This window comes from Castor canadensis, chromosome 3, assembly GCF_047511655.1.
Source record: "Castor canadensis chromosome 3, mCasCan1.hap1v2, whole genome shotgun sequence".
Lineage (NCBI taxonomy): Eukaryota > Metazoa > Chordata > Mammalia > Rodentia > Castoridae > Castor > Castor canadensis.
In genome coordinates this window covers 39084688-39104656 of record NC_133388.1, presented here as the reverse complement: position 1 = coordinate 39104656, position 19969 = coordinate 39084688, and the positions used below count along the sequence as shown (strand labels likewise).

Genomic DNA, 19969 nt, shown 5'->3' with positions numbered 1-19969 from the left:
ACAGTCCAGTGCATTCTTGGGACATCCCTAGACTTGGATACTTGCTGCCACTGGAGGCACAAATTGGGAACTTGTGGACCGAGTAGAAACCTGCCTGGCTGATTGGTTGCAAAGCTCCTTCCAGCCAGCAGCAGTGTCTCCCAGTACACAAAGGGAACTTCTAAGTGAAAGTCTTAACCACCCCTCCCACAGGCCACATATAGTAAGAACCTGTGTACCAGGAATTATGAGAGACTCCAGATAGTTTTCTTCTATCTCAGGGGTGCTGTGGATAAATCCTGGAGCCCTATGGAGCATGTGGGCAAATGTTTGTCTACTGAGCTGTAGCCAGACCAGTGGTAAGAAATTGCATCTCAATCCTACCACTACACAATTTTGCCTAAAAATTAAGAATACATTGACTGAAAGACTACAGGTGATTAAAACTTCCAACTGACTTGACATCGTATGTGCAAATCCCAACACACAAACATAAGAAATATGAAAAACAAGGCAATATGAGTCCTCCAAAAGTCAAGAGCGCCACAATAAAAGACAGTAATGATAAAGAAGTGAATGAAATCCCAGACAAATAATTCAAAATAATGATTAGAAGAATGATCAAGAAAATTAAAGACAACATGCCAAAAGCATCTGTTGGAGAAAAGACAGCCTTTTCAACAAATGATGTTACAAAAACTGAACATCCACATTTTCAAAACTAACTAGATCCCTATCTCTCACCCTTTATAAAAATCAATTCTGGATGAATCAAATATCTTAATCTAAGACCCAAAACTTTGAAACTACTGTGAGAAAACAGGGGGAACACATGAAGATGTAAGCACAGGCAACAGTTTTCTGAATAGGGCTTCAGTTACTCAGGTATTAAGAGTAGGAACTGACAAATGGGATTATATCAAATTTTTAATTTTTTATTTTTGTACTAAGGGTACACTGTAACATTTACAAAAGTTCTTACAATATATCGTAGTTGAATTCATCCCTTCCATCATTGTCAAATTAAAAAACTTCTGCACATCAAAGGAAATAATTATCAGAACAAAGAAACAACCTACAGAATGGGAGAAAGTTTTGCCAGGTATTCATGAGACAATAGATTGAGATCCAGAATATATAAAGAGCTCAAAAACTTAAACCCGAAACAACAATTAATAAATGGCCAAATGAATTGAACAGACATTTCTCAGTAGAAGAAGTACAAATAGCAAATGTTGCATGAATGAATGTTCAGCAACCTTAGCCATAACATAAATGCAAATCAATAAACATGACATTGAGATTCCATCTAAACACAGTCTGAGTGGCTATTACACACTGTTGGTAGGAATGTGACTTAGTGTAGCCATTATGGAAATCAGTGTAGAAATTCCTCAAAAAGTAAAAGTAGAACTACCATATGATCCTATGTCACTTTGGGGCATATACCTAAAGGAATGTAAGTTGGCATACAATAGCAATACCTGCACACTTATGTTTAGCAGCACTATTTATAATACCTAAGCTATGGAACCAACCTAAGTCCCAACAACCATAGCTATAAAGAAGAATGAAATTATGTCCTTTAAAGAAAAATAGATGGTCTGGAGATTACAATGTTAAGCAAAATAAGCCAGACTCAGACAAATATTGCAGAATCTAGACCTAAAAATAATAATTTTAAAAAACTGACATGAATGTAAAAGAAGGGCTGTTTTGGCAGTGGGAACCAACAGGAATATGAAAGGAGAGGGTAGGGGATAAATAGGTTGAATATATGCATGTATGAAAATAATATAATGAAACATTAAAAACTTTTTTTAAAAAGTAGGGGATGAGGGGGATGAAAGAGTAATAGAGGGATGAATTTGACCAAAGTACACTATACACATTTATGGAATCATCACTTTTATACAATTAATATACTCTAATAAAATGTTTTATTTACCTAGTATATTTGTAATTTTTTTTGTAGTACTGGGGTTTAAACCCAAGACTTCTCACTTGCTAGTCAGGAACTCTACCACTTGAGCCATATCCTCCAGTCTTTTGTGCTTTTTTTTTTTTTTTTGACAGGGTCTCGTATTGTTGACTGGGTCAACCTGGACTATGATCCTCCTGTTTATGCATCCTGTATAGCTGGGACTGTCAGCACACACCACCACCTCCAGCTAATTGGTTGAGGTGGGATCTCACTAACTTTATGCTTGGGCTGTCCTCAAACTGCCATTCTCCCAATGTCTGCTTCCCAAGTAGCTGGGATTACAGGCATTTTACTTGCATTTTAATGAGCAAACTTTAAATTTTCATTTTGATTTCAGTCAGATGAATCTCTAAACTATTTCATTTCTTCCATTAATGACTGAGTACTAAAAGTACTTTGGGGAAACTGAAAGGCCTTCATAATTCTCCAAAATCTCAAATATTTTGCCTCTCCAAATACTCTGACATTTATAATTGCAAAGGCACTTAAAGGAACACCTATGTTTATAAGGGAAATACAGAACCACTGAATCTGTGACAAGTTTGGAAGTGTGATTTCTCTAAAATGTTTTTTGTGTATCTTAGAAATTTCAACAATAAGCCCAGAAAACTAAGGACATAACATACACAGAAATGCTGGGAGTTATTGTTGTGAAGGTCATTAGACATAATTCTGTGAAGAAACTTTAGAATATGTACATGAAATACTTAGAACATAATAGTAAGAGGGAACTTGGGGATTGCATAATCTCTTTTACTTTAAAGATCAGGAAGTTTAATACCAAACAGTTGTGAGCAAAATAGTTATGATTAAAACAATTAGAACTCAGGATTGTCAACTCCCAGTCTGATGTCCATTTCAATATAAAAAATTGCTTCTTAAGTCAAATCTGAAAATTATTCTTCCAAAGCTAGTGCCTACATGTGCATACATATGTAAACTTGTTTGGTTTTAGTCCATCTTAACTATGGATGAGTCTTCTATTGTCTGTGATCTATCCTTTAGCTTATCTACCATTTTTAGTTCCTATTTGTAAGTATTGCTTTTAAGGAGCAAGTCTTCCATTGATACAAACAACTTTCCTTTGGTTTCTTGAGTGAGGGATGCATAGTGTTATGGTTTGAATGTGAAATGTCTTCCCATAGGCTCATGTGTTGTCCCTGGCTGGGGACACTATTTGGAGAGGTAATAGAAAGTTAGTTGGTGCAGCCCTACTGAAGGAAGTAGGTCAGTTGGAAGCATGTTCCTGGGGCTGTATCTTGTTCCTGGCCCCTTTCTGTCTCCTCTTTGCTTGCTAGCTCTCATGAGGTGAACATTTTCTTTTGCTATGCCCTAATACCATGATGTTCTGCCTCACAACAACCCAGAAACAATGAAGTCAGCTGATGATGGATTAAAACTTCTGAAATTAGGAGCCAAAATAAATCTTTCTTCCCTTAAGTTGTTTCTCTTAGGTATTTTGTCACAGCTATGTAAAACTGACTAACATACCTAGCATAATGAATGATAATATTTATAAGACTACTATTTATGATTCATCTTCTTTACTGGTAAAATGCATACATGAATAAATTACAACTTCACACTTGGTATGATACTAGCTATTGTAAGGCAAACAAATATTCTGGCATTATTCCCCGAAATTTCCAGTCTTTTTCAGTTCACAATGGAGAAACTATGAGCTGTTGAAAGAAAAAAATTCTGTCTTGGGAACTTTATCTTAGATTACAAACACTAAGCTTCCTTGTTTAAGATCACATGATCAAAGACTTCAACAAACACCTGTGTTGTTTGTTTTTCTGCAAAAAGCTTCAGCAGTTCTAGCTGTGGAAACTTGAAGGTTTCATGTTGGAATTCAATTTGAAAGTGAAGTATCTCTCCAAAATGCTGACCAACACACAAAAACACATCTTCCTTTCTCTGACTTCTAGCTTGTTAGCTGCTAATGGGCAGTTAGTTATCTTTATCAGAGATTCTCCTCTAGAAGAAACTCATAAGCTCCTGGTTTGAAGCAGTAAGAAGTCCTCACCTATGTGGCTCACAAGTTATTCTGGGAGTTCATTAATTCCTCCTCATTGTTCAGGGCTAAGGACTAATAGAATAAGGAAAAAGGAAGCAAGGTTTAGTGGAAGTTTTCCCATCAGACACACCTTTACCTTTTAGCTGAGAAAATTTAGACAAGTTATGTAACCTTTCTGAGCCTTAACTCTCTCCTATGTAAAGTGGAAATAATGTTCAGCCAATATATGACTATTGTAGGATACTATTGAAGGACAATATGTATGAATAATCTAGCTTTCATTAGGCTATTGTGCTTGAAATTTAGTAATTTAGAAGTCCCTTCCCTTTTTTTTCCTACATGGAGATTTTAAGATAGTAGCACTATGATAAGCACTTATAAGTTACAGAATCAAAGCTAAAATTCCCTGGCTCAGTTCTGTTTTCTGGTCCACATTAACAGTCCTTGGATACTGTATGCATTTTGATTTAATCAAATTTACAATCCACCCTCCCATGTTATTCGGATATGTGCTTCCTGTCTCATTAGAAAATTTAATCGAACAGTTTTTGTTGCTTCTCTGTTTATTCCTGGTTGAACTTTACAAAATTGAAGCAAAGAGTTCTGATATTTCAAGTGAAAGTGTATATTTTTATTACCCAAATTGCTATTTCCAATCTCTACAGTCTAGTAAAGCTTTCACGTAGAATGAGCCTGTCTACTTGAGTATATCTCCTGGGATATTGGTCTGCTTTGGCATTTGTGATAGATCTTTCCAGTTTTCCATGGAGTGTAGCCACTTGAACTTACTCATAATTCTCTTCAAGTACTCTTATCTCCTTAGTCCACAAACATTATCATACCTCTTAAAATATGTGCACCTTATTATATGCTTCTATTTATGCATCTTAATAGCATTATTTTTATACTTCTGTCTACATCTCATAAAATGTCTTTAATGTCTAATTTAATGTTTAAGTTTGTCTCCCTCTTGTCCACAGAAGATATGTTCTAAGACCCTCAAAGGATGCTGCTGATAGTATTAAACCTATGTACTATTTTTTTTTCATATAGGTCTTTCATTATTGCCACATAGTACCAAAGCTAACTTGCCTTCCATGTTTTATGCTCTGGTGCCTCCTTTGCATCATCTTGTCATTTGGGGTCATTATTAAGTAAAAATGAATGCTATTTGAATATAAACCTTCAATTCCTTGACAGCCAATCTGATTACCAAGATGACTGCTAAGTGAATAAGGAGCAAGCAGTACATACAGTGTGAAAACTCTGCAGACAGGTATAAATGATACCCCAGGTGGCATAGAGTGGAATGATGTGAGATTTCATCATTTCACTCAGAACAAAGCAAAATTTTAAACTTTTGAATTGTTTATTTCTGGAATTTTCCATTTAATATTACCCATAGTTGATTGGGGAAGGGGTAACTGAAGCTGAAAAAAAAGAAAAGCAAAACTGCAGAAAAGAGAAAACCCAAACAATGTATGCACATGTGAATAAAAGAATAAAAAAAAGAGAAAATGAATGTATATATGTTCGTGATCTGTGTGTATATAATCACAGCCGTAAATAATTGTGATACTCTTCATATCCAAAAATTATATTTCCAATAAGCTCTCTGTATAGGTGCTTTCAGTTGCTTTTCCCCACTATGGAAAGTACCAAAAATATGCTTTCATCATAGTACTCCCTAAACTCTCTTGTGTAGGGAGATTGTTTTAAGTAAAATTAATTTATTCAGATATGAAAACAGCTATAACTTTGGCCTAATTGCCCTATATCACAACCAGGTAGACTGCTCTTTCTATTTCACACTTCCTTCTGTGTATACAACTATATGTTTACATAGATGTATATACATATACACACACACACATACACACACACATCCTCTCTTTTTAAAACTTAAAGCATATTTTAAATGTATCTCACCTTAAACAATTTTGATATGTTAGAGTTCGTTTTTATCTAAAAAGTAAGGTAGGCTAGGTGAAGTGATACACACCTGTAATCCCAGCACTCAGGAAGCTGAGGTGGGAGGATCATGAGTTCAAGGCCAGCTTCAGCTATACACTGAGTAAGAGATAAGCCAAGGCTACATAGTGAGGCCCTGTCTCAAAAAATATATATATATATAAATATATATATATGGGGGAATTAATTTTTCCATAGGTTTTTCAAAGTTAATATACATAGTTTTTATTGACTACATCTATGGCTAAAACAATGTACAGTCTTTAAAAATGGTTCTTAGAAATGTGGTATCTATACACAATGGAATTTTATGCAGCCATGAAGAAGAACGAAATGTTATCATTTGCTGGTAAATGGATGGAATTGGAGAACATCATTTGAGTGAGGTTAGCCTGGCCCAAAAGACCAAAAATCGTATGTTCTCCCTCATGTTGTGGACATTAGATCAAGGGCAAGCACAACAAGGGGATTGGACTATGAGCACATGATAAAAGCGAGAGCACACAAGGGAGGGGTGAGGATAGGTAAGACACCTAAAAAACTAGCTAGCATTTGTTGCCCTTAACGCAGAGAAACTAAAGCAGATACCTTAAAAGCAACTGAGGCCAATAGGAGAAGGGGACCAGGAACTAGAGAAAAGGTTAGATCAAAAAGAATTAACCTAGAAGGTAACACACACGCACAGGAAATCAATGTGAGTCAATACCCTGTATAGCTATCCTTATCTCAACCAGCAAAAACCCTTGTCCCTTCCTGTTATTGCTTATACTCTCTCTACAACAAAATTAGAAATAAGGGCAAAATAGTTTCTGCTGGGTATTGAGTGGGTAGGGGGGAGGGAGGGGCCAGAGTGGGTGGTAAGGGAGGGGGTGGGGGCAGGGGGGAGAAATGAACCAAGCCTTGTATGCACATATGAATAATAAAAGAAAAAGAAAAAAAATGGTTCTTAGTCTTTCCAGTCTTTGAAGTTTTCTCATTACATTTTCACATTTTCAATATACATGTCTTATTTGATATAGTTAAATAGTTTCTTTAGCAATCTTTCTCTTCAGTGTCTATTTTGAAGTGCCATAAACTATATTAATACCATACAATTACTACTCAGAGCACAATGAATGAAAAAATGTAGCTGTTAAATTGAAAGAAAATAGAAATTCTCTAAAAATGAATAGCATCAAAATCCCTTACTCCTGCAATTATGAAAATTTCCTAGATAAGTCTTTTTTTTTCTTCAATAGCCATGGTGATATCCTAACATTGGACCAACCAACACTGATTGGAAAAGTTAGAAACTATTTTTATAATACTAGACAATGTGGTTCAAAATTAAGGAAATTATAATAAGAAAATACTCTCCCTGTGGAGCATAAGACAGTTTATAGAACAGTGATTATGAGATTACCATTAAAGAAGAATCTTAATTATTTAAACTATGCAATTATGAACTTTTGGGTTTTGTTTGTTTGCCTTAAAGCCTGACAAATTCCCATCTTGGACATAAGCGATACCCATTTACTTATTTGACCTGAGTATAGCAAGAATTCCATCATTTAGTACTCAATTGGAGCATTTTCTATGACCTCAAGAACATTTTAGATATTTTTTTTTATTCATATGTGCATGCAAGGCTTGGGTCATTTCTCCCCCCTGCCCCCACCCCCTCCCTTACCACCCACTCCGCGCCCTCCCTCTCCCCCCCACCCCCTCAATACCCAGCAGAAACTATTTTGCCCTTATTTCTAATTTTGTTGTAGAGAGAGTATAAGCAATAATAGGAAGGAACAAGGGTTTTTGCTGGTTGAGATAAGGATAGCTATACAGGGAGTTGACTCACATTAATTTCCTGTGCGTGTGTGTTACCTTCTAGGTTAATTCTTTTTGATCTAACCTTTTCTCTAGTTCCTGGTCCCCTTTTCCTATTGGCCTCAGTTGCTTTTAAGGTATCTGCTTTAGTTTCTCTGGATTAAGGGCAACAAATGCTAGCTCATTTTTTAGGTGTCTTACCTATCCTCACCCCTCCCTTGTGTGCTCTCGCTTTTATCATGAGCTCAAAGTCCAATCCCCTTGTTGTGTTTGCCCTTGATCTAATGTCCACATATGAGGGAGAACATACTATTTTTGGTCTTTTGGGCCAGGCTAACCTCACTCAGAATGATGTTCTCCAATTCCATCCATTTACCAGTGAATGATAACATTTCGTTCTTCTTCATGGCTACATAAAATTCCATTGTGTATAGATACCACATTTTCTTAATCCATTCGTCAGTGGTGGGGCATCTTGGCTGTTTCCATAACTTGGCTATTGTGAATAGTGCACAATAAACATGGGTGTGCTGCAGGTGCGTCTAGAGTAACCTGTGTCACACAGTCTTTTGGGTATATCCCCAAGAGTGGTATTGCTGGATCAAATGGTAAATCAATGTTTAGCTTTTTAAGTAGCCTCCAAATTTTTTTCCAGAGTGGTTGTACTAGTTTACATTCCCACCAGCAGTGTAAGAGGGTTCCTTTTCCCCGCATCCTCACCAACACCTGTTGTTGGTAGTGTTGCTAATGATGGCTATTCTAACAGGGGTGAGGTGGAATCTTAATGTGGTTTTAATTTGCATTTCCTTTATTACTAGAGATGGTGAGCATTCTTTCATGTGTTTTTTGGCCATTTGAATTTCTTCTTTTGAGAAAGTTCTTTTTAGTTCACTTGCCCATATTTTTATTGGTTCATTAGTTTTAGGAGAATTTAGTTTTTTAAGTTCCCTATATATTCTGGTTATCAGTCCTTTGATGTGTAGCTGGCAAATATTTTCTCCCACTCTGTGGGTATTCTCTTCAGTTTAGAGACCATTTCTTTTGTTGAGCAGAAGCTTTTTAGTTTTATGAGGTCCCATTTATCTATGCTATGTCTTAGTTGCTGTGCTGCTGGGGTTTTGTTGAGAAAGTTCTTACCTATACCTACTAACTCCAGAGTGTTTCCTACTCTTTCCTGTATCAACTTTAGAGTTTGTGGTCTGATATTAAGCTCCTTGATCCATTTTGAGTTAATATTGGTATAGAGTGATATACATGGATCTAGTTTCAGTTTTTTGCAGACTGCTAACCAGTTTTCCCAACTGTTTTTGTTGAAGAGGCTCCTTTTTCTCCAATGTATATTTTTAGTGCCTTTGTCAAAGACAAGTTGGTTATAGTTGTGTGGCTTCATATCTGGGTTCTCTATTCTGTTCCACTGGTCTTCATGTCTGTTTTTGTGCCAGTACCATGCTGTTTTTATCGTTATTGCTTTGTAATATAGTTTGAAGTCAGGTATTGTGATACCTCCTGCATTGTACTTTTGACTGAGTATTGCCTTGGGTATTAGTGGCCTCATGTGTTTCCATATAAATTTCACAGTAGATTTTTCAATCTCTTTAATGAATGTCATTGGAATTTTGATGGGAATTGCATTAAACATGTAGATTACTTTTGGGAGTATCGACATTTTTACTATGTTGATTCTACCAATCCATGAGCATGGGAGATCTCTCCACTTTCTTCTTCAATCTCTTTCTTCAGAAGTTTATAGTTTACCTTGTAGAGGTCATTCATATCCTTTGTTAGGTTTACACCTAGGTATTTGATTTTTTTTTTGAGGCTATTGTAAATGGAATTGTTTTCATATATTCTTTCTGAGTTTGTTCATTGTTAGTGTATAGAAATGCTAACGATTTTTCTATGTTGATTTTATATCCTGCTGTCTTGCTATAGCTATTGATGGTGTCTAGGAGCTTTTGAGTAGAGTTTTTGGGTCTTTAAGGTATAGGATCATATCATCTGCAAATAGGGATATTTTGACAGCTTCTTTACCTATTTGTATTCCTTTTATTCCTTCTTCTTGCCTAATTGGTCTGGCTAGGAATTCCAGTACTGTGTTGAATAGGAGTGGAAATAGTGGGCATCCTTGTCTGGTTCCTGATTTTAGAGGGAATGGTTTCAGTTTTTCTCCGTTAAGTATAATGCTGGCTGTAGGTTTGTCATATATAGCTTTTATAATGTTGAGGTACTTTCCTTCTATTCCTAGTTTTCTTAGAGCTTTTATCATGAAATGGTGTTGGAGCTTATCAAAGGCTTTTTCTGCATCTATTGAGATGATCAAGTGGTTTTTGTCTTTGCTTCTGTTAATGTGGTTTATTACATATATTGATTTTCGTATGTTGAACCACCCCTGCATCCCTGGGATGAAGCCTACTTGGGTGTGGTGAATGATCTTTTTAATGTGTTGTTGAATTTGGTTTGCCATTATTTTATTGAGGATTTTTGCATCAATGTTCATTAAGGAGATTGGCCTATAGTTCTCCTTTTTGGAGGTATCTTTGCCTGGTTTTGTGATAAGTGTAATACTGGCTTCATAAAATGTGTTAGGCAGTTTCCTTCCCTTTCTATTTCATGGACAGTTTAAGGAGGGTTGGTGTCAGTTCTTCTTTAAAAGTCTGATAGAATTCAGCAGAGAATCCATCAAGTCCTGGACTTTTCTTTTTTGGGAGACTCTTGATTGCTGCTTCAATTTCATTTTGTGTTATAGATCTATTCAGGTGATTAATACCCTCTTGGTTCAGTTTTGGATATCATATGTATCTAGAAATCTGTCCATTTCTTTAAGATTTTTGAATTTATTTGAAAAATAAATTCTCTGGTGATTTCCTGGACTTCGATGGTGTTTGTTGTTATCTCCCCTTTTGCATTCTTGATTCTACTAACTTGGGTTTTTTCTCTCCTCATTTTAGTCAGGTTTGCCAGGGGTCTGTCACTCTTGTTTATTTTTTCAAAGAACCAACTTTTTGTTTCATTAATTCTTTGTATTTTTTTTTTTTTTTGGTTTCTATTTCGTTGATTTCAGCTGTTATTTTTATTATTTCTCTCCTATTTGTTTAGGGATTTGCTTGTTCTTGTTTTTCTAGGAATTTGAGATGTATCATTAGGTCATTGATTTGGTTACTAAGCTTTCTTTAAGTATGTTATATTCCTTTTAAAAGTTTTTGTCAAGTGCTGGTGTCTCAAGCCTATTATCCTAGCTACTCAGGAAGCAGAGATCAGGAGGGTTGCAGTTTGAAGCCATCGCAGACAAAAAGTTCACAAGACCCTATTTCAAGAAAACCCTTCACTAAAAGGGCTGGCAGAGTGGCTCAAGATGTAGGCTCTGAGTTCAAACTCCAGTACTGCAAAATCAAAAAAAGTTTTTTAAATGATTTAAAGACTCAAATCTGCGTATGTTTCACCTTTCCTAGTCACCCTCTTAATCCTTGGTCTTAGTTAATACTGTTCTCCCAATGGTCATTTGGCCAGGTAAGTATATCAAGACCAATTTCTCAGCTACTTTTGTGAATAGCTATTAAGTGAAAAAGATCTTTCAGTAACCTCTCACATATATTAGTTATAAAGGTGTTTTTAAAATGTTGCAGTATCAATGTCATCACAATGAACATAAGTAAACCTTTTAAGGAGCTTATATTTAATAGCAAGCAGTCTTACATTGTGCTTTATATTAGTAAGTCAACAATAGTATCTTTTCAACATTCTGTTACCTACCACTCTTCCTGTACTCCTGATTCATACAAATGACAGTCTTGATTAGCCAAAATGAGAACAAGAAATCAGTTTCCTAGACCACTAAATTTATAGCTTTCCCTTGACTTCCCCTAAAGCCTTCTTAGAGATAACTACACAGGGAACTTTATAACCATGGAATCATTAGATTGCTTTTCAGACTTACACTGGGAAACCACTCAGTTTTCCTAACATCTTAAGTTGAATAACAAGAAAAAAATATTATCTGAGTCAGAATAAAAGCCAAGCCAAACAAATTAAGAGTTTAAATTTTACTCTTAAGAATACACGAGTTCAATTCTCACAAATGTTCTTAACGTCAGAACCTCTTGATTTTGTTCTTATGTATGACCATTGTTAGCCATTTGAATCTCTAAGAACTCTCTAAAATTAGGCCAGTCATCTCAGTTTAAAAACACTAGCATTCAGGCTACTAGGGAATTTGTTCATCACTTTTATCATGTGGAAAACTAACACTTTTATTGAAAGTCCTGTTTACAACCTAAAAAGACCACCCTGTTTTGATCCACCACTCTGCCACTGTCTTCTTATAGCACAAGTAAGCATACACAAAGCAGTGTATCATTCAGTTTTTCCATTGGTCCTTTCTTGTCAGCCTTCTGTATATGTGGCCCAGGGTCCCTGGTGTTATATAGCCCTGCTTTTACGATTTCTGATACTTTGCCTAATCCAGAAATATACATATTTATTGTATGATCTTCCTTTTCATCAAATTGAAGAAATTGTTTGGCAGAACTTAGGAACTACAATGTGTGGAAAAAGTGGAACAAAATGGGCATTATCTCCTCAGACTCTGAAAGCAAAACATAGCTTCTTGGCATGCAGTCTACCAAAATGAAGTGCTCACTGCATTCTGGAAAGAGCTAAAAACTTCCACCACCAAATGTTCCTATGTACACATATTAGTTATACTAATTACCTACTGGGGAAATTTGTTTTTTGCTTATTATAAATGAAGTTCTCATTGGGATGGAGCAACTAGGGGAAAGAAATTTTGCTTATGTTTTCCTGAAATTTCATTCTGTAAGTCCTTTGGTTGCCACTGCCTCAGCTGCTCACTATTGTTTTTTGACCAAATGCTAAACTTAAAATAGTCACGATATTCAAGTATGAAGTTACTGGTTTCCACTTAGGTTTAAAGATTGAGGCTACCGTCCTAAAATTACATGCCCAGTCTAGCATTGTGGTTTATACCTGTAATCAGAACCTGGAAAGCCAAGACAGGAAAATTATGAGTTCAAGATCAGCCTGAGTTACATAGCAAGACTTTGTCTCAAAAAAAATGAATAAAGGGTAAAAATAAATAAAATTGCATTCCCATAGTTCATAAAACACTAATGCTTAAGCTCTTCCTGATAGGCAAAATGAAAGGATTGCTTAACATCTATGTAAGTATCTATGTATGCAAGAGAGACTGTCTCCTGTAGTGAAGTAATTTGCAACAGTACTTTATACTTTTTACATTCCCAAATGGATCATCTGGTCAGACATTGAATGAACTCTAATTCTGACTGCATATAATAGCTCTCCAGTTATTTAATCCTAACTCTACTGAGAGACATGGGTATAATTCTAGATATAACAGAGAGGTGTATGTGACATTTATTCCTTCAGTTCTTTTCTATCTGCTGCCATCTGGGATCTCGTACCATTTTCAACTAGACTGTATATTTCTGATCTTTTTTCTTTCCCGTATGCTTTTAAACCAAAACTTGAGATAAAACATGCTTTTCTCTTTGAAGAGACTTAAAGTCTACTTTTTTGATATCAAATCCAAAAGCAGAAGTAATCCAGTAAGGATCTAATTTATTTTAAAGCTAATAACCCCTGTATTTAACATGAGTTGAAAATTAAAAGCTGGCCACACACACACACACACACACACACACACACACACACACACATATGTATGTTTTGTGTCTTTCCCTATGATATGTGAAGATCGATAAAGACCAGCTGGTATAAATATAGATGAAAGAAATAATCTTTTTTAAAAGAATCTCTTATCCTTGCCTTTTTTAAAAAAATAACTTTATGAAGCTAAATTCATATACCACACAATTCACCCACTGAAGTGTATAGTGCAACCAGACATAGTGGTACATACCTATAATCACAGCACTCAATTGGCCGAGGCAGAAAGTCAGGAGTTTGAGGCCAACCTAGCCCTCATATATTCTGGATATATGAAGAAAGGAAAACAATATTATGGTGCAAAGGTTTTTAGTATATCCACAGATATATGAACCATCACACCAAAAAAAATTGGCATCAGCTGGGTGCCAGTGACTCATGCCTATAATCCTAGCCACTCAAGATGCTGAAATCAGGAGGATTGTGATTAGAGGACCACCTGGGCAAAAAAAAAAAGTTCATGAGACTCCATCTCAACAGGGGAAAAAAACAAAATAATTCTCTATTTCTTTCTGTCCATATATGTGTGTGTGTGTGTACGTATATACCATATTTTGTTCATCCATTCATCCACTGATGAATATTTGAGTTGCTTCCATCTCTTGACTTGACTTCAAGACTCAGCTCTCAGCTCTTTTGAACATATACCCAGCAGTGAGCTTGTTGTGTCAAATGGTAGTTAGTTCTAGTTCTAATTTTTTGAGGAACTGCCATAGTATTTTCCATAGTGGTCACACCATTTTATAATCCTACCAAGAGTGTACAAGAGTTCTAATTACTCCACCTCACCAAAAACTATTTTGTTTTGTTTTGTTTTATTGATAAATAACTCCTACTGGGTATGAGATAATATCTCATTGTGATTTTAATTTCCATTTCTCTGATGATTATTGATGTTGAACATCTTTTCATATCTTTATTGGCTTTTTATATATCATGTTTGGAGAAATGGCTGTAAGTCTTTTTCACATTTTAATTGGGTTATTTTATCTTTGTTGAGTTGTAAGAGTTTCTTCATATATTCTGGATATTAGTCCTTTATCATATATATGACTTGCAGTTGGTTTCTTCCATTCACTGCCTTTTCACTCTGTAAGTTCTTTGATGAGCAAAATATTCAAGTTTGACATGGCCCTATTAGTCTATGTTTACTTTAGTGATCTGCACTTTTAGTATGATATTTAAGAAATCATTGCCAAGGTGGATGTCCTAAACATTTTCCTATTTTCTTCTGGTACTTTCATAAGTTTTAGGTGTTTTGAGTTTTGTTTTGTTTTTGAGAATGGGTCTCACTGTGTAATCCAGATTGAATTCTACCTCACATTCTTCTGACCTCAGCCTTCCAAATGCTGGGATTTCAAGCATGCACCATCACATTTGTCTGAAATGCTCCCCTCCTACCTGTTGCTGACTTATCCTTCAATATTCAACTCAGGTGTTACCTCATCTAGGAAGATTTTTCTAAATGTTCTACAACTTCTTGATTAGGTGATACTCTGTATGTCTCCCATATCACCCTATACATATCTCTGTGATTATCCATATTATCCCATCTTGTAATCCTCTCAATATTTCTCCTGTTCCTCTTTCTCACATGTACTGTACACATGAACTCCTTGAGGACATCAGCCAGGTCTTAATGTTACTTTTGCCCTCAGTGTCTAGTAAATGGTAGTTTCCCAATGTTTGATAAATAAATGAATAAATTAATTTGCCTTGGTAAGAGACAGAAGACTAAAGAGATGACATCTGAGGCAAGCCTTGAAGGATGCATGAGATTTATGAGGAGGAGAAAAGAAAAAAAGAAAAAGACTTTCCTGTCCAAGGCAGTATTAATCTGCAAGGGCACAGAGACAAGAAAAAGCCCAGCATTAGTTATAATTTGACAAATTATACTTTATTTCAGAAACTGGGCATTTATTATAAATAAAGCTCATTCTTAATATAAACATTTCCACATTGTACTAGATGAGTTTTAGGCTAGCACTGCAGAATTCTTATAATGGGATATGTTTTTTACTTTTCAGTCTAATGAATTTTCAGTAGCAGTTAAATAACCATTATTCTTTTTAATGCATACATTTTTCTCCATCTGAAGTTATTATTTCAGCCTCAGAAATTTGAGGGCTATTTTCTTGTATTTATGTGTATGTTTGGATAGGGGTAAAAAGTTTTTACTTTTCCTGAGCCACATTTTATCAAATTTTGATTGAGTAGCGTCTAGATTCTATACCATAGTAACCTTTTAGAATACAATTGCACAATAAGATGAGGAACTCAGGCATTACAGAGAGAAGGCAAATCAGGTAATAATCTTTTCTTTAGATTGTCTGTGAGACCTTAATCAACTTCCTTCTACTCCCATGAACCCAAATCTTAAAAAAGCAGATCTACAGCTCTCTGTTTCAGTTGTCCATCAGACTCAGCATTCTAAGTGCTCAGCCCTGTCTTCTTGGAATATGGAAATCAAGAGAGCCATACTAAGCATGTGCTGTTTCTTTTGGGCTACTGACAAGGATTTAGGGTGGAAAAAATGGCTGTGTACAAACTTGATGCCTATAGCCAACAGTTCTTTGTAGCTTTTTTGTTGATGGTAGTGATAACGTATACATTTACCATTTTAATCTTTTTTTTTTCATTTTTTTATTCACATGTGCATACATTATTTGAGTCATTTCTTCCCCCTGCCCCCCTCCCCCACTCTCTTCTCCACTTCCCCGCTCTGTTCCGGGCAGGTCATGTTCTGCCTTTATCACTAGTTTTGTTGAAGAAAAGAGACAAGCCTAATAAGGAAGGCAAAGTTTTTTTGCTAGTTGAGTTGAGGATAGCTATACAGAAATATTCCTAGCATTGCTTTCGTGTATACGTGTTATGACCCATGTTGATTCATCTCTAATTGATCTTTACCATGGTTACTGATTCCCTTCTCATGATAACCTGTGTTGCTTTAAGGTTTCTGTATTAGTTCTTCTGGAGTGGAGGCATCAAACACTTTCATGTTTTGATGTTTTCTACCTATTTCTATATCACCGAAATGTGCTCTCCCCTTATCATGTGATCCAAATTCAACCACATTGCTGCATTTGCCCTAGATCTAAAGTCCGCATATGAGGGAGAACATACGATTTTTGGTCTTCTGAGCTTGGCTGACCTCACTCAAAATGATGTTCTCTAGTTCCATCCATTTACCTGCAAATGATAAGATTTCATTCTTCATGGCTAACTAAAATTCCATTGTGTACAAGTACCACGTGTTCTTGATCCATCCATCAGTAGTGGGGCATCTTGGTTGTTTCCATAACTTGGCTATTGTGAATAGTGCTGCAATAAACATGGGTGTACAGTTGCCTGTGGAGTAATCTGTGTTGTATTTCTTTGGGTATATCCCCAGAAGTGGGATTGCTGGATTATATGGCAGGTCTATGTTTAGGTTTTTAAGGAGTCTCCAAATTTTTTTCCAGAATGGTTGTACCACCTTGCATTCCCACCAGCAGAGGATTAGGGTTTCTTTTTCCCCAGATCCTCACCAACACATGTTGGTGGTGGTGTTTTTGATGATGGCTATTCTAACAGGGGTGAGGTGGAATCTTAGTGTGGTTTTGATTTGCATTTCCTTTATGGCTAGAAATGGTGAGCATTTTTTCATGTGTTTTTTTGCCGTTTGAATTTCTTCTTTTGAGAAAGTTCTACTTAGTTCAGTTGCCCATTTCTTTATTGGTTCATTGATTTTTGGGAGAGTTTAGTTTTTTGAGCTCCCTGTATATTCTGGTTATCAGTCCTTTGTCTGATGTGTAGCTGGCAAAATATTTTCTCCCACTCTGTGGGTGGTCTCTTCAGTTTAGAGACCATTTCTTTTGTTGTGCAGATGCTTTTTAATTTTATGAAGTCCCATTTGTCCATCCTTTCTCTTAGTTGCTGGGCTGCTCTGCTGGGGTTCATTTTTAAATATACAGAAAAATGACATTAAGTATATTTACATTATTCTATAGCTATCACTACCATCCAGCTCCAGAACATTTTGGTCTTCCCAAATTGAAACTCTGTACTCATTAAACAAACATTAAGAAATATGTCATGTAAATCAAGTCTTTTATTTCTGTTCCTTCCTCCAAATCAGTAGTTACTACCATTCTACTTTCTGTCTCTATGATTTGATTACTCTAGGTACTGTACATAAGTGGAGTCATTCAGTATTTGTCCTTTTATGACTGGCTTAATTCACTCAGCATAATATCTTCAAAGTTTGTCTGTGGGATAACATGTTCAGAATTTCCTTCTTTTTGAAGACTGAAAAATACTCCTATTTTCAGAGCATTATGTTCATTCATTCATACACATTTCAAGCCACATTTTGTTTATTGACCATCTATCTTAAATCTTCTACCAGATGAATGTTAATGATGCTGTTGTGAACATGAGTATTTAAGTTCCTGCTGTGAGTTCTGTTGGATATATACCCACAAATGGAATTACTGATTCATAAAGTAATTATTTAATTTTTTGAAAAACTGCCTTGTAACTCCTTGAAATGTGAGGGACATATGGGAAGAACTGTAGGTAGTATGGACATGAGTGGTAATAGCTATTATGATGATAATATGACTCTAAGAGCAATTTTTTTTCTTTATTTTGACAGTATTGGGGGTTGAACTTAGGGCCTTGTGCTTGCTAGCCAAGCACTCTGCAACTTGAACAATGCTCCCCAGCTCTTTTTGCTTTGGTCAGTTTTGAGATAGGATCTCACTTTATGCCCAGGCCAGTCTGGTCCTCCTATTTAAGCTCTCTATGTTGCTGTATGACAGACATATGCTACCACAGCTAACTTCTACTGATCAAGATGAGGTCTTGTGAACTTTTTGTCCAGGCTGGCCTCAAATTTTGATCATCCCAATTTCTCCCTCCTGAGTAGCTAGGATTAAGGCACAAGGCATAACTATGTTTTCAAATTACACTTTATCCACATGTGATCTTGAGTAATTGATGTACCTCATTTAAACCTCCCTTTCGTCATGTACAAAGTGAACATAATATTTCACTAGATTTTATTGAATTAAATGATATTATGTATGTGGTATTACTTAGTAATTTATGAAATGTTAGTAAACGTTTAGTAAATGTCAGTGAGCCTGTTAAGGGCCAGCTGCCAGAAAAATTCTTTGTGTTATCTGTGCTGTTTTTGATTATTAACCACTACTAATGAGCTTTTCAAAATCCCAGCAAAGTCATTCTCTTAGAATCTCAGTTAGTGTAGAGCTTACATTTTGATGGACTACCCCAGTTAAGATTAGTTCTAGTTAAGGAGCCATTCAAGGAGGTTAACTGTGAGCAAGCTGATAGAACAAATGCTTTATATTTTCATGTATGTCCTTTTTATCTTTTCTATTAATATATACACATGCATATTAATGTAGTCAAGATTAGACACTGCATTGCATTTTTGCATGTTTTAAAATGTATATTTCAAGCCTTTCCCTTGTCCATGAATACTCTTCATAAATATTACTTTGCATAATATTTCATCATAAGAATAGGTAATTGTTTATTTAAATACCTATATTATTGGTCTTTTGGTTTCTTTCCATTTTTTTAGTAATGTAAGCAACTCTGAAATACATAATAATTGATCTCTTAGGATAGATTTTAGTGAGGAAATAACCGGGTTAGTGCATATCAAATGTTTAAGATTTGGCTTTGCTTTTAAAGAAAATTATAATTTTGGTTATTAAAGGATTATTGACACAGTGAACACATCTTTGATGACTGTGTAACAAACAACTGATTCGGATAATTGCTGCAAGCATTACTATAAATTGACTGTATGTAATTTTTTATTTTAGGCACCAGGATGCATCTTTTTTTTCTGTCTCCTAGTCCTTGGGAGACAAGCACTCATGCTCATTTTGCTTATGACTACTTTCTTACCCCATTGCCCTCAATATTCACAAATCCTTCTTTTCTTTCAGATGGAATGGGCCGAGTCCTTGCTCAAGATGTATATGCAAAAGATAATCTACCCCCCTTCCCAGCATCAGTAAAAGATGGCTATGCTGTCCGAGGTAAATATTTTAGTTTTCTTAAATATCATCAGACTCCACTTTTTTCTCTTCAGATTTTTGGCTCAGCCTGATTACTGTTATATCTGTTTCCCACATGATTGTCAGAATAACTTCATTCACAGGTAATCATGCTAATCTACACCTATACTTATATATGCTGGCACAATGTTGATTAATACATCAGTGAAATTATGATAGGTATATGAGAATTCTTACTTACAAAAAGCCCAGCATTGCTATAATTTATTGTTTTTTGTGTATATTTTTTATTGTTTTATTATTCATATGTGCATACAACACTTTAATTTATTGTTTTGACCATTACATATGGCCAAAGACATATACAGTCTTTGTTTGGTAGTCTTCCAAATTTCTTTTAGTTGAAAACATCTATATGGCCCTATTAAAAAATGAACAGATTGCCAACACAGGGATTAAGTGAGGCAGTCTTGC

General features: G+C 35.6%; 1 protein-coding gene across 18 annotated transcripts in view; it reads left to right on the top strand.

Annotated features, from left to right (window-relative positions):
- Nucleotides 1-19969, top strand: part of Gphn (gephyrin) — a 571921-nt gene that overhangs the window by 463149 nt on the left and 88803 nt on the right. For all 18 annotated transcript variants that reach the window (XM_074067764.1, XM_074067753.1, XM_074067755.1 and 15 more), the window contains one exon: nt 19424-19516. In XM_074067764.1, the coding sequence (XP_073923865.1) occupies nt 19424-19516 (93 nt within the window). The remainder of the gene's footprint in view (nt 1-19423; nt 19517-19969) is intronic.